Here is a 16,212-nt window from a genome sequence, read left to right as displayed (position 1 = left end):
TGTATAATTGTATATTTGCAAATAGCAAAACAATAAACAAACTCATAAAGATGTTGGTTAAATCATTCTTTTACACAACTTGGACTCATGCTCAGACAATGAACTACGTGGGTGCCTTCACAAAGATTATGATTCCAATGTCTTGACATCATTGAAACAAGAGCACTGTGGTTGAAGGTGGATATAGTCATTAATGTGATCAGCCTTGTACCTCCACAGATTCTATTTACGGTAATGGCACAGATTGACCACCTAAAGTGCTCATGTAGTAAATCTAACATCCATTTTTATACAGTAATTTACAACACAGGTCATCCACATATGTACAGAAAACTGTTTGGAAAATGAGAGACCACTTCAGATGCATGATTTCACACGAGTATTTCTTGTGTCCCACACATGTGATGTCATGTGATGTCTGGCAGCATTCACTGTGACCAGCACAGTAGTGTGAGAGCCTGCTCTCACAGTAACTGATCCCAGTCTATCTGACTTGAGAACACCTCCATGTCCAGCCATCGCTCATAGTTGTGCATGAACTCATCACTTAGTTCTACTGATTCTCCCAGTACACTCAGCGTGCATGTATCCACTGGCTTAAAGTCAGGGTCTGTGCCGTTGGTGCCATATCGACGGTTGTTAAAACGATCAACACAAGCTCGCAGTGCACATTCTTCTGCCTGGAAGTCCCATGGTCTGGCATCCATATCTGAACAACAGAAAACCAACATACATTACTGAGTAGGAACAATGGAGAAATTGATAATATGTAGTTTTAATTAACACAGATACGCATCATGGGCCACTTTCACAAAGTGACCTTAGCACCATGACGAAGTACAAACTTATACTGAAACTAACCACAGTCATAGCGCTAAGTTCACTTTGTACATGTAGAACCTGACCCTTTGTAGGAGGAAAAAGAACTAGAAGGTTGAAAGTGCCTGACCTTGTGCTATTGCATTTAGTTGATGTTGATCTACTGCATATCTAAGCGATATTGCAGACATATGACTACAGACACCATGGCTGAGTTTCACCACAAAAACAATAAAAAACTTACCATTTCCATATGCCCAATCATCACCAAGTCGATGTCGGACTTTCTGGTAGATAGCTGACATGGTTTTCATGTTGCTTTTCCTCCACTGTCGTCCCAGGTATTTGGTCTGCATCTTGAGGAGCTTGAGAATATACAGTTGCATCATTGCATGCTTCACCTTCAGAGCTCGCTTCAGAATAGGTGCAGATTTGAACACAACAAGCATCTGAAAGAACACACAAAACCATTATCGTTTATATCCTAATATGATTTTTCCAGATCTGTTATTGGATCCCATCCGATAAAGTTGGATGCCAGACCCAGAACCAGATAAATAAGAATTGACATTACTTCAGCTTAACAAGGATGGGAATCTGGAAAACATACCATTGTACGAGAATGCTTCCACTTTGTGAGCTTGTTTAGGATGCGAAGCAAGTTGATACAGGAAAACAGATTCCTCCAACAGTATGGCTGACTGTCTCCATTCTCCTACAACAGATATATTCATGTATTCAAAGAATCACATCTCACTGTCACAGCAGTTTCACATAGTCACCTTTACCCTGTTACAGACAGCAAGTGCACAGTCATCATTCCCTGGTTACAGACATACACCCACAGCATCTTCAGTCACTATTCCCTAGTTACAGACATACACCCACAGCATCTTCAGTCACTATTCCCCTGTTACAGACATACACCCACAGCATCTTCAGTCACTATTCCCCTGTTACAGACATACACCCACACAGCATCTTCAGTCACTATTCCCCTGTTACAGACAAAACACCCATAGCATCTTCAGTCACTATTCCCGTGACAGACAAACATCCACAGTATCTTCAGTCACTATTCTCCTGTTACAGACATACACCCACAACATCTTCAGTCACTATTCTCCTATTACAGACATACACCCACAGCATCTTCAGTCACTATTCCCTGTTACAGACAAACACCCACAGCATCTTCAGTCACTATTCCCCTATTACAGACATACACCCACAGCATCTTCAGTCACTATTCCCCTGTTACAGACATACACCCACGGCATCTTCAGTCACTATTCCCCTGTTACAGACATACACCCACAGCATCTTCAGTCACTATTCCCCTGTTACAGACATACACCCACAGCATCTTCAGTCACTATTCTCCTGTTACAGACATACACCCACAGCATCTTCAGTCACTATTCTCCTGTTACAGACATACACCCACGGCATCTTCAGTCACTATTCTCCTGTTACAGACATACACCCACAGCATCTTCAGTCACTATTCCCCTGTTACAGACATACACCCACAGCATCTTCAGTCACTATTCTCCTGTTACAGACAAACACCCACAGCATCTTCAGTCACTATTCCTCTGTTACAGACATACACCCACGGCATCTTCAGTCACTATTCTCCTGTTACAGACAAACACCCACAGCATCTTCAGTCACTATTCCCCTGTTACAGACAAACACCCACAGCATCTTCAGTCACTATTCCCCTGTTACAGACATACACCCACAGCATCTTCAGTCACTATTCTCCTGTTACAGACATACACCCACAGCATCTTCAGTCACTATTCTCCTGTTACAGACATACACCCACAGCATCTTCAGTCACTATTCCCCTGTTACAGACATACACCCACAGCATCTTCAGTCACTATTCCCCTGTTACAGACAAACACCCACAGCATCTTCAGTCACTATTCCCCTGTTACAGACATACACCCACGGCATCTTCAGTCACTATTCTCCTGTTACAGACAAACACCCACAGCATCTTCAGTCACTATTCTGTCAGACATACACCCACAGCATCTTCTCACTTACAGACATACACCCACAGCATCTTCAGTCACTATCCCCTGTTACAGACAAACACCCACAGCATCTTCAGTCACTATTCCCCTGTTACAGACATACACCCACGTCATCTTCAGTCACTATTCCCCTGTTACAGACATACACCCACGGCATCTTCAGTCACTATTCCCCTGTTACAGACATACACCCACAGCATCTTCAGTCACTATTCCCCTGTTACAGACATACACCCACAGCATCTTCAGTCACTATTCCCCTGTTACAGACATACACCCACAACATCTTCAGTCACTATCCCCTATTACAGACATACACCCACAGCATCTTCAGTCACTATTCCCCTGTTACAGACATACACCCACGGCATCTTCAGTCACCATTCTCCTGTTACAGACAAACACCCACAGCATCTTCAGTCACTATTCCCCTCTTACAGACATACACCCACGGCATCTTAAGTCACTATTCCCCTGTTACAAACATACACCCACGGCATCTTCAGTCACTATTCCCCTGTTACAGACATACACCCACGGCATCTTCAGTCACTATTCCCCTGTTACAGACATACACCCACGGCATCTTCAGTCACTATTCCCCTGTTACAGACATACACCCACGGCATCTTCAGTCACCATTCTCCTGTTACAGACACAGACACGGGAAGTTGCAAAATTACAAATCACTGTAACTGATATACCATTTCGTTATCTCAAACAACAACTTTCATAAATCACACAACACATATTCCAAATTTAGTGACCAAAACTGTGAGACAAGTTCATCAAGGCACAGCATACCTGGGTATACAAACAGTCATCCAAACAAACACATGCAGGTGATGTGGCAAACACCAGATGGGAGTACAAGAAACATAGCTGCATGCAGACTGATGACCACTGTCTGGCCATGTCACTGTCAGATCAGGTTGTAGTCAAACATCCATGCATTACTATATACACCTCTGTTTTGGAGGAGGTGCAACCAGGCAAGTATGTTACTTATAAAGCAGCATGATGAAACCAGTCACAATGACATACCAGTTGGCTTTTACATTGCCTTAACAAACTAGGGCTTTAGACCACCCCAAATAGCTAATTTCAAAGGACCCTGAAAACTATAAAATAGTGTACTGTACATCAAAACTGTATATAAAGGGAACTATATTTCTTGTCAAGATGTTCATAAAATTATTATTGTGCTTCACTTGAGACACCATATATATTTTCTGGCCATTCCATACATTTATGCGCACTGTTTAAACGTTTCTTTGTTGTGATAAACCCTGTACCAAAAGCAAAGGTACAGATAAGCTGCGTATCTGCGTAAATTACACAAATATTTATGTGAAAACTCAATTCCTATTAAGTCTATTGCATACACGTACGCTTGAATTTTGGTAAATATTCAATAAATGTGGTCTTACATGCGTACACACGAAAATGTCAAATCTTAGCTTGCGTACCGGTGGATAGATAAAATATCTGAGGTATAGTACTGAGAGATTCTATTTCAGGACATGAACTTGACAACTTGCAGTCTTTCTTATTGTTTCTCATATTACAGATCAAATATAAATAACAAACACTAACATTTAAACTTATTATATTTTTAAAATTAATGGAAAATGGCAAAATACCCAATTGAGTGTGAGTGAGGTGGATACAATGTTTTTGGTTACTCAAAGAAAAATTAGGATACCCAATTGAGATGAACACAAGCGAGTACATAACTCAATGACCCAAAACGTTATCTGTAGCTCTGCAAAAAGGGTGAAGCTCCACTACATAGGAACACATCAAGGCCATTCTCATCCCCATGCCCCAACAAGGGCGGTAGCTTCAGTCACTGCAACCCATTAAGTACAGTATAAGCTAGTTACTAGACGGTAATTCAAAGCGACATAAGGTCATCGATTGGAATGATTATTCTGGATTGCCAAAACTACCTTACTAACAAAATGAGGTGAAACTAATGTGACCTACACCATTACCATCACTGCAGGAACCTATGTGACCCATGAATATCATTCATGTTACTTGGTAATTATGTACAATCCATCCATAATAACCAAAGACATGAACCGGAATGGGAATCAATCCCATGCAAGGAACCAGCTTTGAATCTCAGTTGTACATCAGAAACATTGCTGACATGTATTGTACATCTCTCTACACCAGTGTGGTATCTATAACACTGTAGGTTGCTTGTACAGTAAGGTTAGTACCACACTGTCATGCTATGGAAAGGAAAAGTGTAGTTAATAACATGGATCATGTATCTGTTGATGACAATGTCACTTTGTTATGTCAGGAACATTGGTACGACTTTACAGATGAAAACTGGTCACTAGTGTCATCACTATCCCACTTCATTATTGAAATTTTACATATATTATTCATGAAAGAAAAGGATCGGGCACAAGTTATCTAACATGGAAAAAGCCCTTTCCCATCTCAACAATAATAATGTCAATAACAGTCATCTCTACGGCAACTGATCTATGACAACAACATACATAATGGTCATCTGCAATAACTGATCTGATCACAAAGCAACACAGGTATGGGTCATTACCACGGCAACTGATCTGATGAAGAGCAAAACAGGCAATAATCATCACAACAGCATTTAATCTGATGACAGTGGCAACACAGACATGCAAGATCAGTCAGCATGGTCAAAATGGGCACAGGGGTGAGAGGGAGAAGCACAAAGTAAGCACCCTGTCTCCCTGTCTGTGTTTGTGTGTGCTTCAGCAGTTGAGCCTTTATCATGTTATCATGAGGAACTACAGTAACTTACAACGTTATTTACACAACTGTCTGCTATGTAAGTTTCAAATTTCAGGAGATCATATGATAATAATTACATGTCAAAGCCAGCTATATGCCAGCAAGAAGACATATACAGAAGCAAGTCTGGACCAGGCAAAGCAGTGGATGAGAGCAGTCCATTAGCTAACAACACAATCTGCTACGCCACATGTTGTAAGCTGTCCACACCACAGTTTCCTCAGCAGTTTTTGTCATCCTAATCTTGGTGCTAGAATTTGGACATCTTCATTTGCCAAATTCATTGTGTTTTGAGGTCAATAAATTGAAATTTTGTGCAATACCTAAACCTATACCTATACTACAGCCATGGAACATGGTCCAGAAGTATGACTTCCCAAAGAGCTTGCCAGTCAATGTAAACACGCCCATCAAGATATTTTTCTTATATTGTGTATCTCAATAATTAGCTTGTTTATTTTCCCATTACAAGCAAGGGAACCAATATATCTGGATACAGTGGATTTGTACTGGTTAAGCTGCAATATATCAGTTCTCTTTTTATTCAAGCACATGGCCAATTTCAGTGTGTGTTATTCACAAAAAGCCTGTGGTATGTGTTATGCTGTCATGGTCAGGATTGATGGATGGATGAATGTTTACAGTGACAATGAAAGACAGAGCAAGGAAGAGAGACATGAGGGAAGAATGCATGCTCACCTGCGCCTCCTCGGACGTGAACTACAAGGGAGGTGAATCACACATTGTCAAACAACTCTCCACAATACAGGTAACACAGGGCTACATATGTCAGCCAGGTCCAGTTGCCATATTGGGGGTCACTGTTAGACAGCAGTCATCTGTCTTACGGGGGTAACAAGGGGATTAAACACTGTGAAACATGATGCTTTGACTAGATGTTGGGGTGTGTCTCATTCAGTGTGAAGATGTGCAGTTAGTAATTGTTGTTAGTTTAACAGTGTGACTACGCATGCTGAAGGCAGACCTCAAAGTACTCTTCCTCCTTTCAATGTTAAATCGTAACTACGCTAGAAAACTTGCCAGCCTTGATTACCCAGTGTATCATATCTCCATTGGACATATTTTCTACTAAATATCAGTCCAATCAGATTAATCTTGATTAATTATTGCAACAAGTAGCAATATGAACAATGACCAACCTTGATTTATACCAACTGAATACATTGGGAAACGTCTCACAGACATCACTCACCTCTAATTACACAGAAAATCATCCAGCAACAAAAGTAGGTTCAACACTCTTCTGATTTGATGTAAAACCCTTATTTAAGGGCTCAATGACTAAAGGCTGTTATTTTGAAATGAAGCTGGTACAGAAAAATCCTTTTATTGCTTGCTGATTTCAAGCAGAGAGGTGAGAGAAAATCTGTGCTACATTACTGACAAAAGACATGGAGATGGTGATGACAGTTCCAAATACAAAGTTCTAGCAACAAATGGTTGAGTTAATTCAACATACCAGATAGGAGATATCATACACTAGCTGATCTAGGATGGCCCCTGGTGGGCTATATTACCATACTACAGTTAAGTCTCCTAACTTCCACAACTGGTCTTGGCAGGGTGATGCTGGACCCAAGACTGGACCATATATAGGCATATTTGTTTGAATTTCAAAATGTTCCAGGAGGTTTGACTGCTATGTATTTCTGTTATTTCTAATCTCCTTATTTTAAGAGAAAATGTTAGCATGGAGCCACCTACATAACTTTCCACTATGATCAAGGTACCAGAGTTCCTTATGTAGCTCCTGTATCATTGCTGTTCATGGTTATTGCAATGACTCTCAGCATGAACTCAATAACAGTACCAGTCCATGGGATGGACTTCCTGGTATATGAAGGTATTATGTCAACAGTACTGGCATGAGCAGAGTATGATTCCATGAGTACATCAGTGCAATATGTCCGACCCACCAAGATATGTGTCCTTGGTCACACATCTACTACCTACTGCGAAACAAAAACTATATCATGGCAACCAGTGTTCTGTTGAAACTTAATACTTGAGCGAAATCAAAGATGACTTGTTAAAACAAATACAAGAAAGACAGAAAGGAAAACCAAAGAAGCTTATTGTCTGTGTGGGAATTACAGTCAGTAGGTGGAGGTTGTACAAGGGGCAACAGCTACTCACTATGTTCTCTGCTGTCAGTTCCGGCTGGTCTCCGATCACACAGTTGGGGAAGTCCAAGGCAGGTATGCTACAGCACAAAGAAACATGGTAAACAATTTGGCAAATATACTAAAGTTTGATCTTAATACACTCTTGACTCATCTAAATTTCTGAATAATCACTGCCCCAACACACAATGTTGCTCCTGCAACACCCTGTTATCTATACATTCTCGAACTGTTTTGGACAACTAAAGTTTGATTGACGAGATACTTGGGGAAGTGCCCGACTCACCTATTTTTGGCACTGACATAAGACAGGATGTTCTGGTTAAAGAACTTCAGCACAAGTGGAATACAGTTGGCAAACACCAGATGCTGACTCATGAACTCAAACTGAAACAAAAGAGGGCACATTCACTTGTGTAAAAACCCACAATGATAAAGAAGATGCTGATTTTGTGAAGAGTTGGATATACAAGACATTACAGTTGATGATGAGAATGTAGTAGTTATAAATGATATACAGTATATGACAGCAGAATACCTGACATACATCTGATGACGAGGAGACATTGTTTACTGGCGGTATACATGATACCCAGGTCCACAAATCCATGGGTTCCATCTCAAAGTAACAAGCATTGTGCATGACCATAACTTACCTGGTACACATGGTTGAGTTTGAAGTGTTTGAGCAGCAGAAGAAGAAGTCCTGAGATGGCCTTGACTATGATTTCCTTGTGTCGGTTTACATCAATACCCAGCTTCATGGACTGCAACACTGTAGTCCTGCAAGACAGCGCCAGCTTTGTACTCAACACACAACCAGTAGCAGCCATCACATCACATGGACATGGCTAATGTGCAACAATCACCTTCACTGTACACAATGTACACAATGTACACATACTGACTAAAGTCACCGCAACAAGTGACTGGTGGGAATACAGTGTGACTGTGACAGACTGCTATTACCCTGTCACCAGTGGTTAGCCGAGGCACAAGAACTTGGGCAAGAACAAGTTATATATGATTTTCTCCTAAAGTTGAAATTTTAAACACAAACAGAAAACAAACATAATGGACACATCCACAAGTGTGCAGCACTCTCCAGGTGGGCCTGTGCCTTCTCCAGTCTAATTAGGCTCTTTCTCATCACTGCTGAGTAAACACGTGGTTTTAGAGGGACAATTTTTCAATTCCTCTGGTGTCTTCTTTATGTTTGAATTTACAAGGTAATGTTCACCAATCAGGAAGGAGGAAATGGTTCAAATGTTACACAAGTTTGAAGAGTATTTCAGTTACTTGACAGCCTGTCAACTCAAACAACCACTGAAAAAACAAGATCATAATCAGGGCTAATTTCAAGCCACTAACGTAGGATTCCAGCTGTTCGAAGGACACAATCTTACATCCAAACTCACAGGGTTTGATTGTGAAATAATCCCATCATCCACTAGACCCATACTATCAGCACCATGTGTCCATCATGGGCTACACTACTCACGGCATCTCCTCCGGCAACACATCAGCCAGGATGTTGATTGACTCGGTCTTGGCCTTCGATGTAGGAGCTGCAGCAAGCAGTAACTTCAGAAGGGCTATCTGAGGACAGGAAAAACATTGTCAGTATGTCTGTAGAACATTTGTGTTTGTATGCAACACACATGATGACAGTACAGCCACTCACCATGTACTGAGGTAGATTAGGTAGCATGGCTTGATATAAGATCTCAGCACCGCCTGAGGTTACCTCGGACTCGGGCTGAAACAGACCAACATGACATGTTTGACTACTGTACCAATGACATATTCATCTATCCTGATGAAACAATTGACATAACAGGAAACAAATTTGGTTACCATGGCAATTTGACGACTACATTATGGTCAAGAATTAGAAAAATATACAGAAATCAAGGTAAAACTACAGCATGAGCTCACCAACCTATTAAGTGCTCATGAATCATGACTTTTACAGCTGTATTTTTCAGTGGTGTGAAGACTTTAGTTGGTCGTCTTTCCAAATGTAAACGTAACCCTACATTATGACTTGGCTCAGAAAATTTAATTTGGCTCCTTCACAAAAATATGTCAGTGGGCCCAAGTTGGCTCCTTCCTAGAAAGATTTCTTTGACATTTGCGTAAGAATTGTTGCTACTGTCAGACCTACCTTTGACAAAGGATTTTTGGCAATCTCCTCTTCACGTTTGATTTGGATTTCAGACAAAGATATATACAAATGCTGCAAGAACAATGAAAGGAATACATTTTAAAAAGAGTTCATAAACAAAATTTGATAATAATGTAATTTTTAGAGTAAAATTGATATTTTATACTTATCCTGACTCATGCTCTTTTTGCTTGTCTTCTTCTTCTTGCGAACATAGTGGAACACTTGTATCTCCCTAATTGAAGCTCCCTTCAATGTAAAATCACTAATTAGTACTCAGCACGAGTTACCTCCCTTCCACAAGCTCGGGAATGAGGGCGCCACCTCCACCCATGTGCCTCACTCTCTCCTCATATACTGAGCCCAACATTTGAATTTACAGGGAAATCCAAAGTGTTATGTGGGGAGGATGGGAGGGCTTACCTCATGAGTCAGGATAAGTATAAAATATCAATTTTACTCTAAAAATTACATATTTTTCCTTATCCTGACTCATGCTCTTTTTGCTTGTAGACTCCGACGGAAAGGGAGGTGGGAAAAATATAATACTTTGGATTTTAATAATTAGTGATTTGAACTGTGATGATTGTAATAACCCTATGGGAACTTCATAAAGGTACTGAACTGATGAATTCCTGCTGCTAACTTATCAGCTGCCATATAAAGGTTATTACAAAGTACTTATTATGATAAAGTATATATAACATTAATACAATGCTTAAGACTAATAGACTTAAGCTTGTTAATATGTTAGTATAAACTCCTTAGAGTTTGTTAGCTAAAATACTTTAAGATATAAACATAGTACTAAGCTTAAGATATGATTAAACTTTAGCTAATTATATAATAGCAAAACTCTTTAGAGTTTGTTAGTTAATATACTTATATGATATTGATATAATGCTGAGCTTTAGATATGAATAAGCTTTAGCTACATATATAATAGCAAAACTCTGTAGAGTTTGTTAGCTAATATATTTTTACAATATGAGTATAGTACTGTGCTTAAGATATAATTAACTTAAGCTACATATATAATAGCCAAAACTCTGTAGAGTTTATTAGCTTATAGATTAATAATGTAACCATAGTACTAAGCTTAAGATAAGATTAGACTTAAGCTAAATGTATATAGCAAAAAACTCCTTAGAGTTTATTAACTAATATACTTTTATGTTATAACCATAGTACTGAGCTTAAGATATAATTAAACTTAAGCTATATATATAATAGCAAAACTCCGTGGAGTTTTGTTAGCTAATACATTTTATAATGTAACCATACTGCTTAAGATATGATGAAACTTAAGCTAATTGTATAATAGCAAAAAACCCTTTAGAGTTTGTTAGCTAAAATACTTATATGATATAAACCTAGTATTGAGTTTATGAAGGAAAACTTAAGCTACATATATAATAGCAAAAACTCTGTAGAGTTTGTTAGCTAATATACTTATATGATATAAACATAGTATTGAGCTTTGAAGGAAACTTTAAGCTACATATATAATAGCAAAAACTCCGTAGAGTTTGTTAGCTAATATACTTATATGATATAAACATAGTATTGAGCTTAAGATTTGAAGGAAACTTAAGCTACATATATAATAGCAAAAAAACTCCGTGAGAGTTTGTTAGCTAATACAAGTTATAATGTAACCATAAAGCTTAAATTATGATGAAACTTAAGCCAAATATATAACAGCAAAAACTCTTTTAGAGTTTTGATAGCTAAAATACCTATATGATATAAACATAGTACTGCTTAAGATATGAATAAGCTTAAGTTACATATAGCAAAAACTCCGTGAGTTTGTTAGCTAATACATGTTATAATGTAACCATATTGCTTAAGATATGATGAGACTTAAGCCAAATAGCAAAAACTCTTTAGAGTTTGTTAGCTAATATACTTATATGATATAAACATAGTACTGAGCTTAAGATATGAATAAGCTTAAGCTGCCTATATAAAAGCCCAAACTCTGTAGAGTTTGTTAGCTTATATATTTTTACAATCTGAGTATAGTACTATGCTTAAGATATAATTAAGTTAAGGTAAATATATAATAACCAACTCTGTAGAGTTGTTAACTTATATATTGTATGATGTAATAATCATAGTACTGTGATGATAAAAAGAACTTAAGCAAATTATATATAGCATGTAGCTATTTAGTACTGTTATAAGATAAGTAGAAATCTGTAAGATTGACTTATCTTCTCCGAGGAACTGTCAACTGTAGTGCGAGGACCATGGGATCGAATTGGTGGATACCTGAGACGTCCTCGGTGATGATATCTCTCAGATAATGGTTGGCAACCACCATATCGGATCTCCAGAAAATAAACCCTCCATTATTTCAAATAACATTGTGTAGATCAATGCAGAAGTTAGCGCTCTAATATCATGAGTATTAAAAGCTCATGGAGGGTCGGATTGGGTCCATCCGTCTTGTATGCACGTAGTATGACAGTTCTGATCCAAACGGAGATATAGTACGTGAGATTCCATTCTGCGTAAGTTGATGATAGAGGAAATAATCTGTTGTATTATTCCCTTCTGTTTGGTTCGGTGGAGATAAATTTACAGTGCTCTTGCTGGCCATCGTGATAGAATCATCGTATCATGAAGTCCAAGTATGTCATCCAGGCGTGTTCATAAACCTCACTTGTGAGGTGTTGGAGCACTATATTCAGATCCTCAAGTTGGAGGGTGAAACTTCCGTTTTAATTCTCCAATCAGAAAGTTTAAGTAGGTTTACTAACCATCTAGTTGTGTTAGTAGCTTGATTATGAAATTCAGCTGTAGTCTGAGACGCTGTGGATTTAGATCCACTTGTATCCCGTCGTCTAGGTTATTCGCTCGCCGTCCTTGACGATGTAGGTGCACAACCAGGTGTGTCTGTCCTCGTTGAAGTTTATGTAAAATTGCCTGACTGCCGTGCCTCGTCGTCCTAACTTGACAGGGGAGGTCTCTAACCTGAAGAAAGCAGCCCAATCATGAAGGTTCAGATTAACTGGACTGTAAGGAGGCTTGCTCGTTCACTGAAATATAGTTGTCACTTATAACGTAAGTGTTGACCTGTGAAGTAAGATCGACCTCTGCGTAGGTCGTTGTCCAACGCGGTCCAATCAGAACAAGGCATTTTGATTCTGTAGAATACCCGCTGTGATGTCACCGGTGTAGCAGGAAAAACCTTGTATAAAATCTTGCCGTCGTTGATATTAGCATAATCGTCGGTCTTCACCGTAGCTTCCCGGTTACCCGAAAGTGACCACGTGTTTCGAGGGTTAAAGGTAAACGCCATTGAAACCTCCGGCCAAATACCTCGCTTTGTAATATTAATGCTGGGTAGGTTATTTTCCTGGCTGTCGTGAAAGTAACTTCAGTTTTGAATATAATTCCGACTTTCTTATATAAAGGTACAATAAACTTGCAAGTTGTCAGCTTGTAGACTGTATACATGAATGTATCGTCATAATTGTAGAATTAAAGCTGAACTTGTACATATTTCTTCTCAGAAACTTTGACGATTATGAGTTATACTCGCTGTAACAAGGCTGCTGTTCAATTTCGATATTGAATTGTCTGCAGATCTGCGTAATGGTCACGCATGTAGATACTCGTATCGTAGTCCGGGATTGCATATTCTAGCAATCTATACGGAAAGGTTGATTTCTGTGAAGATCTATGCAACGTCGTTGATTAATTAATATAGCGACGTTTGTGTTGTAAATAGCCTGTGCAATTGTCTTCGCGTAGGCTTATAGACGGCATATGGCATACAGTTGATAGACAACTTATGCGATGTCTTGAACGGACTGACGAGTAGCTATATATGACGAGTGGCTAATATATGGAGACCTTGGAGGAGAATTCCTCGGTGGACGCCGGAGATTTCGCGAAGCTCTCGAAGTATCCAATCTAGATTTCCTGTGTGAGGTAGACTTGGAGCCACTTAGCCTTCGCGACCTTCGCGAAGGTATTGAGTCAGAGCCCGATCAGTATATATATAATATATGAGCGCTTGCTTCGCGAACGACCTCTGTGTTCAACAGGAGTGAGTGAGTGAGTGTATTGTTTTACGCCGCACTCAGCAATATGTGGGGTCGGTGAAGCGCTACTCCTCCGTGACGTCCCTTGTAACTGGTGAGGCTCTAGCTCCTTCGCGGAGGTGGCCTGGGACTTCCTAGGCGAAGTGTCTAGAAATCGATCAATATATGAGCGTTAGCTTCATACAGGGTGTGGTTCTTGCTGGTTCTGCATAAGTAGAGCCGGTAGATCATCCTATCATCTTCAGAAGTCGTCACGAAATCTGGTGATAAGAATCTCATTGATCGTTCTAGATCTATTAATGCCAACAACATACGCCTCTGGCGTTTGAACTGTTATGGCTTTATGGTAGGCTGTGTCCACATACTGTGGCACCGCAGCAATCGAGTCGATTGGAGGTAAGGTGATGGCGTCTGCCTCGTCTTCCTTTATCAGGTATGTCTGCGCCGAGTTGCCACTCTTGGAAGGTGAAGAGAGATCTAGGTTGTTTACCATCCAATATCGTATCTCAGCGTCTGAGAAAATGATGCCTCCATCATTTTCTATCCCAGCATCACTGATGAGAGGTTGATGCTCTTCTGATGGTGGACTGTGTATTTCTATCTCTATGTCGGGTAACGCCCGGGGAGACCTGACTGTAGACTTGTGTGCAGACTTGTGTGGTGACCTGTGAGACGATCGACGTGGTGATGTACGAGGAGATCGGCACGGTTAACGGCGCGGAGATCGTGTTGGTGAACTGCGTCTATGCGTTGACCTTGTTGCTTCGCGAAGCTCTCGTGTAGTCAGGTGTCCTTCGCGAAGGCCTTCGCGAAGGCCTTCGCGAAGCTTCCTCTGCGTCCGGTCCTGGGGAACGGCGATTTGACCTTCGCGAAGGCTTCCGTGAGGTCTGACGGTCTGAGTCCGCATCTAGGGATGAAGCCGAGGAATGTGATGATCTATCCCGCCTTACATCTGTAGGCTGTACATCTGGGTCCTTCGTGGAGGTGGTCTGCGACTTCCTTCGCGAAGGTGGCTTCATCGTGGCTGCTACGCTGATGGGGGTGCCTCTGGGGTGTCGTCTGCGTTGGAACCTTCGCGAAGGCTCTGGCCTTGGGCTGGCTGCTTCCCAGTCTGTGGTGGCCCTCCATCATGATCATGATTTGCCGCAACAGTTCATTTGCGACGAATTAGTCGGTGCCCTCTCTGCAATGTTAGCGGCGGGACCCTCAGGGAAGTCGTCTGACGTCAGTGTAGAGACATCAGGCTGCATGGCGATCTCTGCTGATGTCACTGTAGCTGTCTCGGTCGCTTCTTGTATGCGTCGTCGAAATGATGATCAGCTGATCATCGTAGAGGCCCAGTTCAGCGGCTGGAACAATCTCGGTTGAGAAAGTCCTAGTAGACTTCGTTGATTTCCCCTCAGAGGTCGACGCTGCCCTGGGGGTGCGAAGTCTGCGTTGAGTGTTGGTAGCGACGGGACCCTCAGGAAGATCATAGAATATCAGCGTTGGTACATCAGGCTGCATGTTGATCTGCGCTGACATCACTGTTGCCGACATCGGTCATTCTTTTGATGTACATCAGGTATGATGATCGGCTGATCATCATACAGGCCCAAATCTGCGACGGGAACAATCTCGGCTGAGAAAGTTCAAGTAGACTTCGTTGATTTCCCCTCAGAGGTCGCGTTGAGATGCAGTAGAAAAACTCTAGTCTTCGGCTGCGACGATGGGATGTCTGGGAAGCAGGACACTTCTTGGAGCGGCGACTCACGTCCCACGCCTCTCCACCACTCTAGCGGAACACCAGACGGGGCGGGGTCGACCAACAACAGTAGACTGGCGAGGGTTCAGGTGTATCAGTCATGGCTAGACTCTGCATACGCCGACCTATCTGCTGCGCCGTCTCAAACGCAAAGTAATTATTTATTAAAGGCAGAAATGGATAAATTAGTACCGCGAACTGCAACGTGAATAAAATGAACATGGCGCCAGTACAACTAGGGCATATTAAATGCGATCAGCAGCAGAATAAAAAGCGTAATCTGCAACAGAACAGAATTTTTATCAACGTAATCCACTGAAACAAACCGCAGTCCCCGTGAATAAACAGTAGAAACACGACTAAATATCAATATATAATTGTTGAAGGATACTAGCTAAACCTCTATAGATGTCTATACGAGGTAACTAAC

At 40.8% G+C, this 16,212-nt stretch overlaps 1 protein-coding gene across 3 annotated transcripts in view; it reads right to left on the bottom strand.

The window, feature by feature from the left end:
• Positions 1 to 51: 51 nt before the first annotated feature.
• Positions 52 to 16,212, bottom strand: part of LOC124288026 (striatin-interacting protein 1 homolog) — a 59,106-nt gene continuing 42,945 nt past the window's right edge. For 2 of the 3 annotated variants that reach the window (XM_046724575.1, XM_046724584.1), the window contains exons 11-20: positions 9,981 to 10,052; positions 9,498 to 9,572; positions 9,315 to 9,412; positions 8,470 to 8,596; positions 8,100 to 8,200; positions 7,827 to 7,893; positions 6,369 to 6,389; positions 1,430 to 1,534; positions 1,064 to 1,268; positions 52 to 709 (exon numbers count right to left, since the gene is read on the bottom strand). In XM_046724575.1, the coding sequence (XP_046580531.1) occupies positions 465 to 709; positions 1,064 to 1,268; positions 1,430 to 1,534; positions 6,369 to 6,389; positions 7,827 to 7,893; positions 8,100 to 8,200; positions 8,470 to 8,596; positions 9,315 to 9,412; positions 9,498 to 9,572; positions 9,981 to 10,052 (1,116 nt within the window). In that variant the 3' untranslated portion in view covers positions 52 to 464. The remainder of the gene's footprint in view (positions 710 to 1,063; positions 1,269 to 1,429; positions 1,535 to 6,368; positions 6,390 to 7,826; positions 7,894 to 8,099; positions 8,201 to 8,469; positions 8,597 to 9,314; positions 9,413 to 9,497; positions 9,573 to 9,980; positions 10,053 to 16,212) is intronic. The other variant, XM_046724594.1, reaches the window with a different exon arrangement.

This window comes from Haliotis rubra, unplaced genomic scaffold, assembly GCF_003918875.1.
Source record: "Haliotis rubra isolate DU_JTF1 unplaced genomic scaffold, ASM391887v1 Scf111, whole genome shotgun sequence".
Lineage (NCBI taxonomy): Eukaryota > Metazoa > Mollusca > Gastropoda > Lepetellida > Haliotidae > Haliotis > Haliotis rubra.
This window is presented reverse-complemented; position numbering and strand designations above follow the sequence as displayed.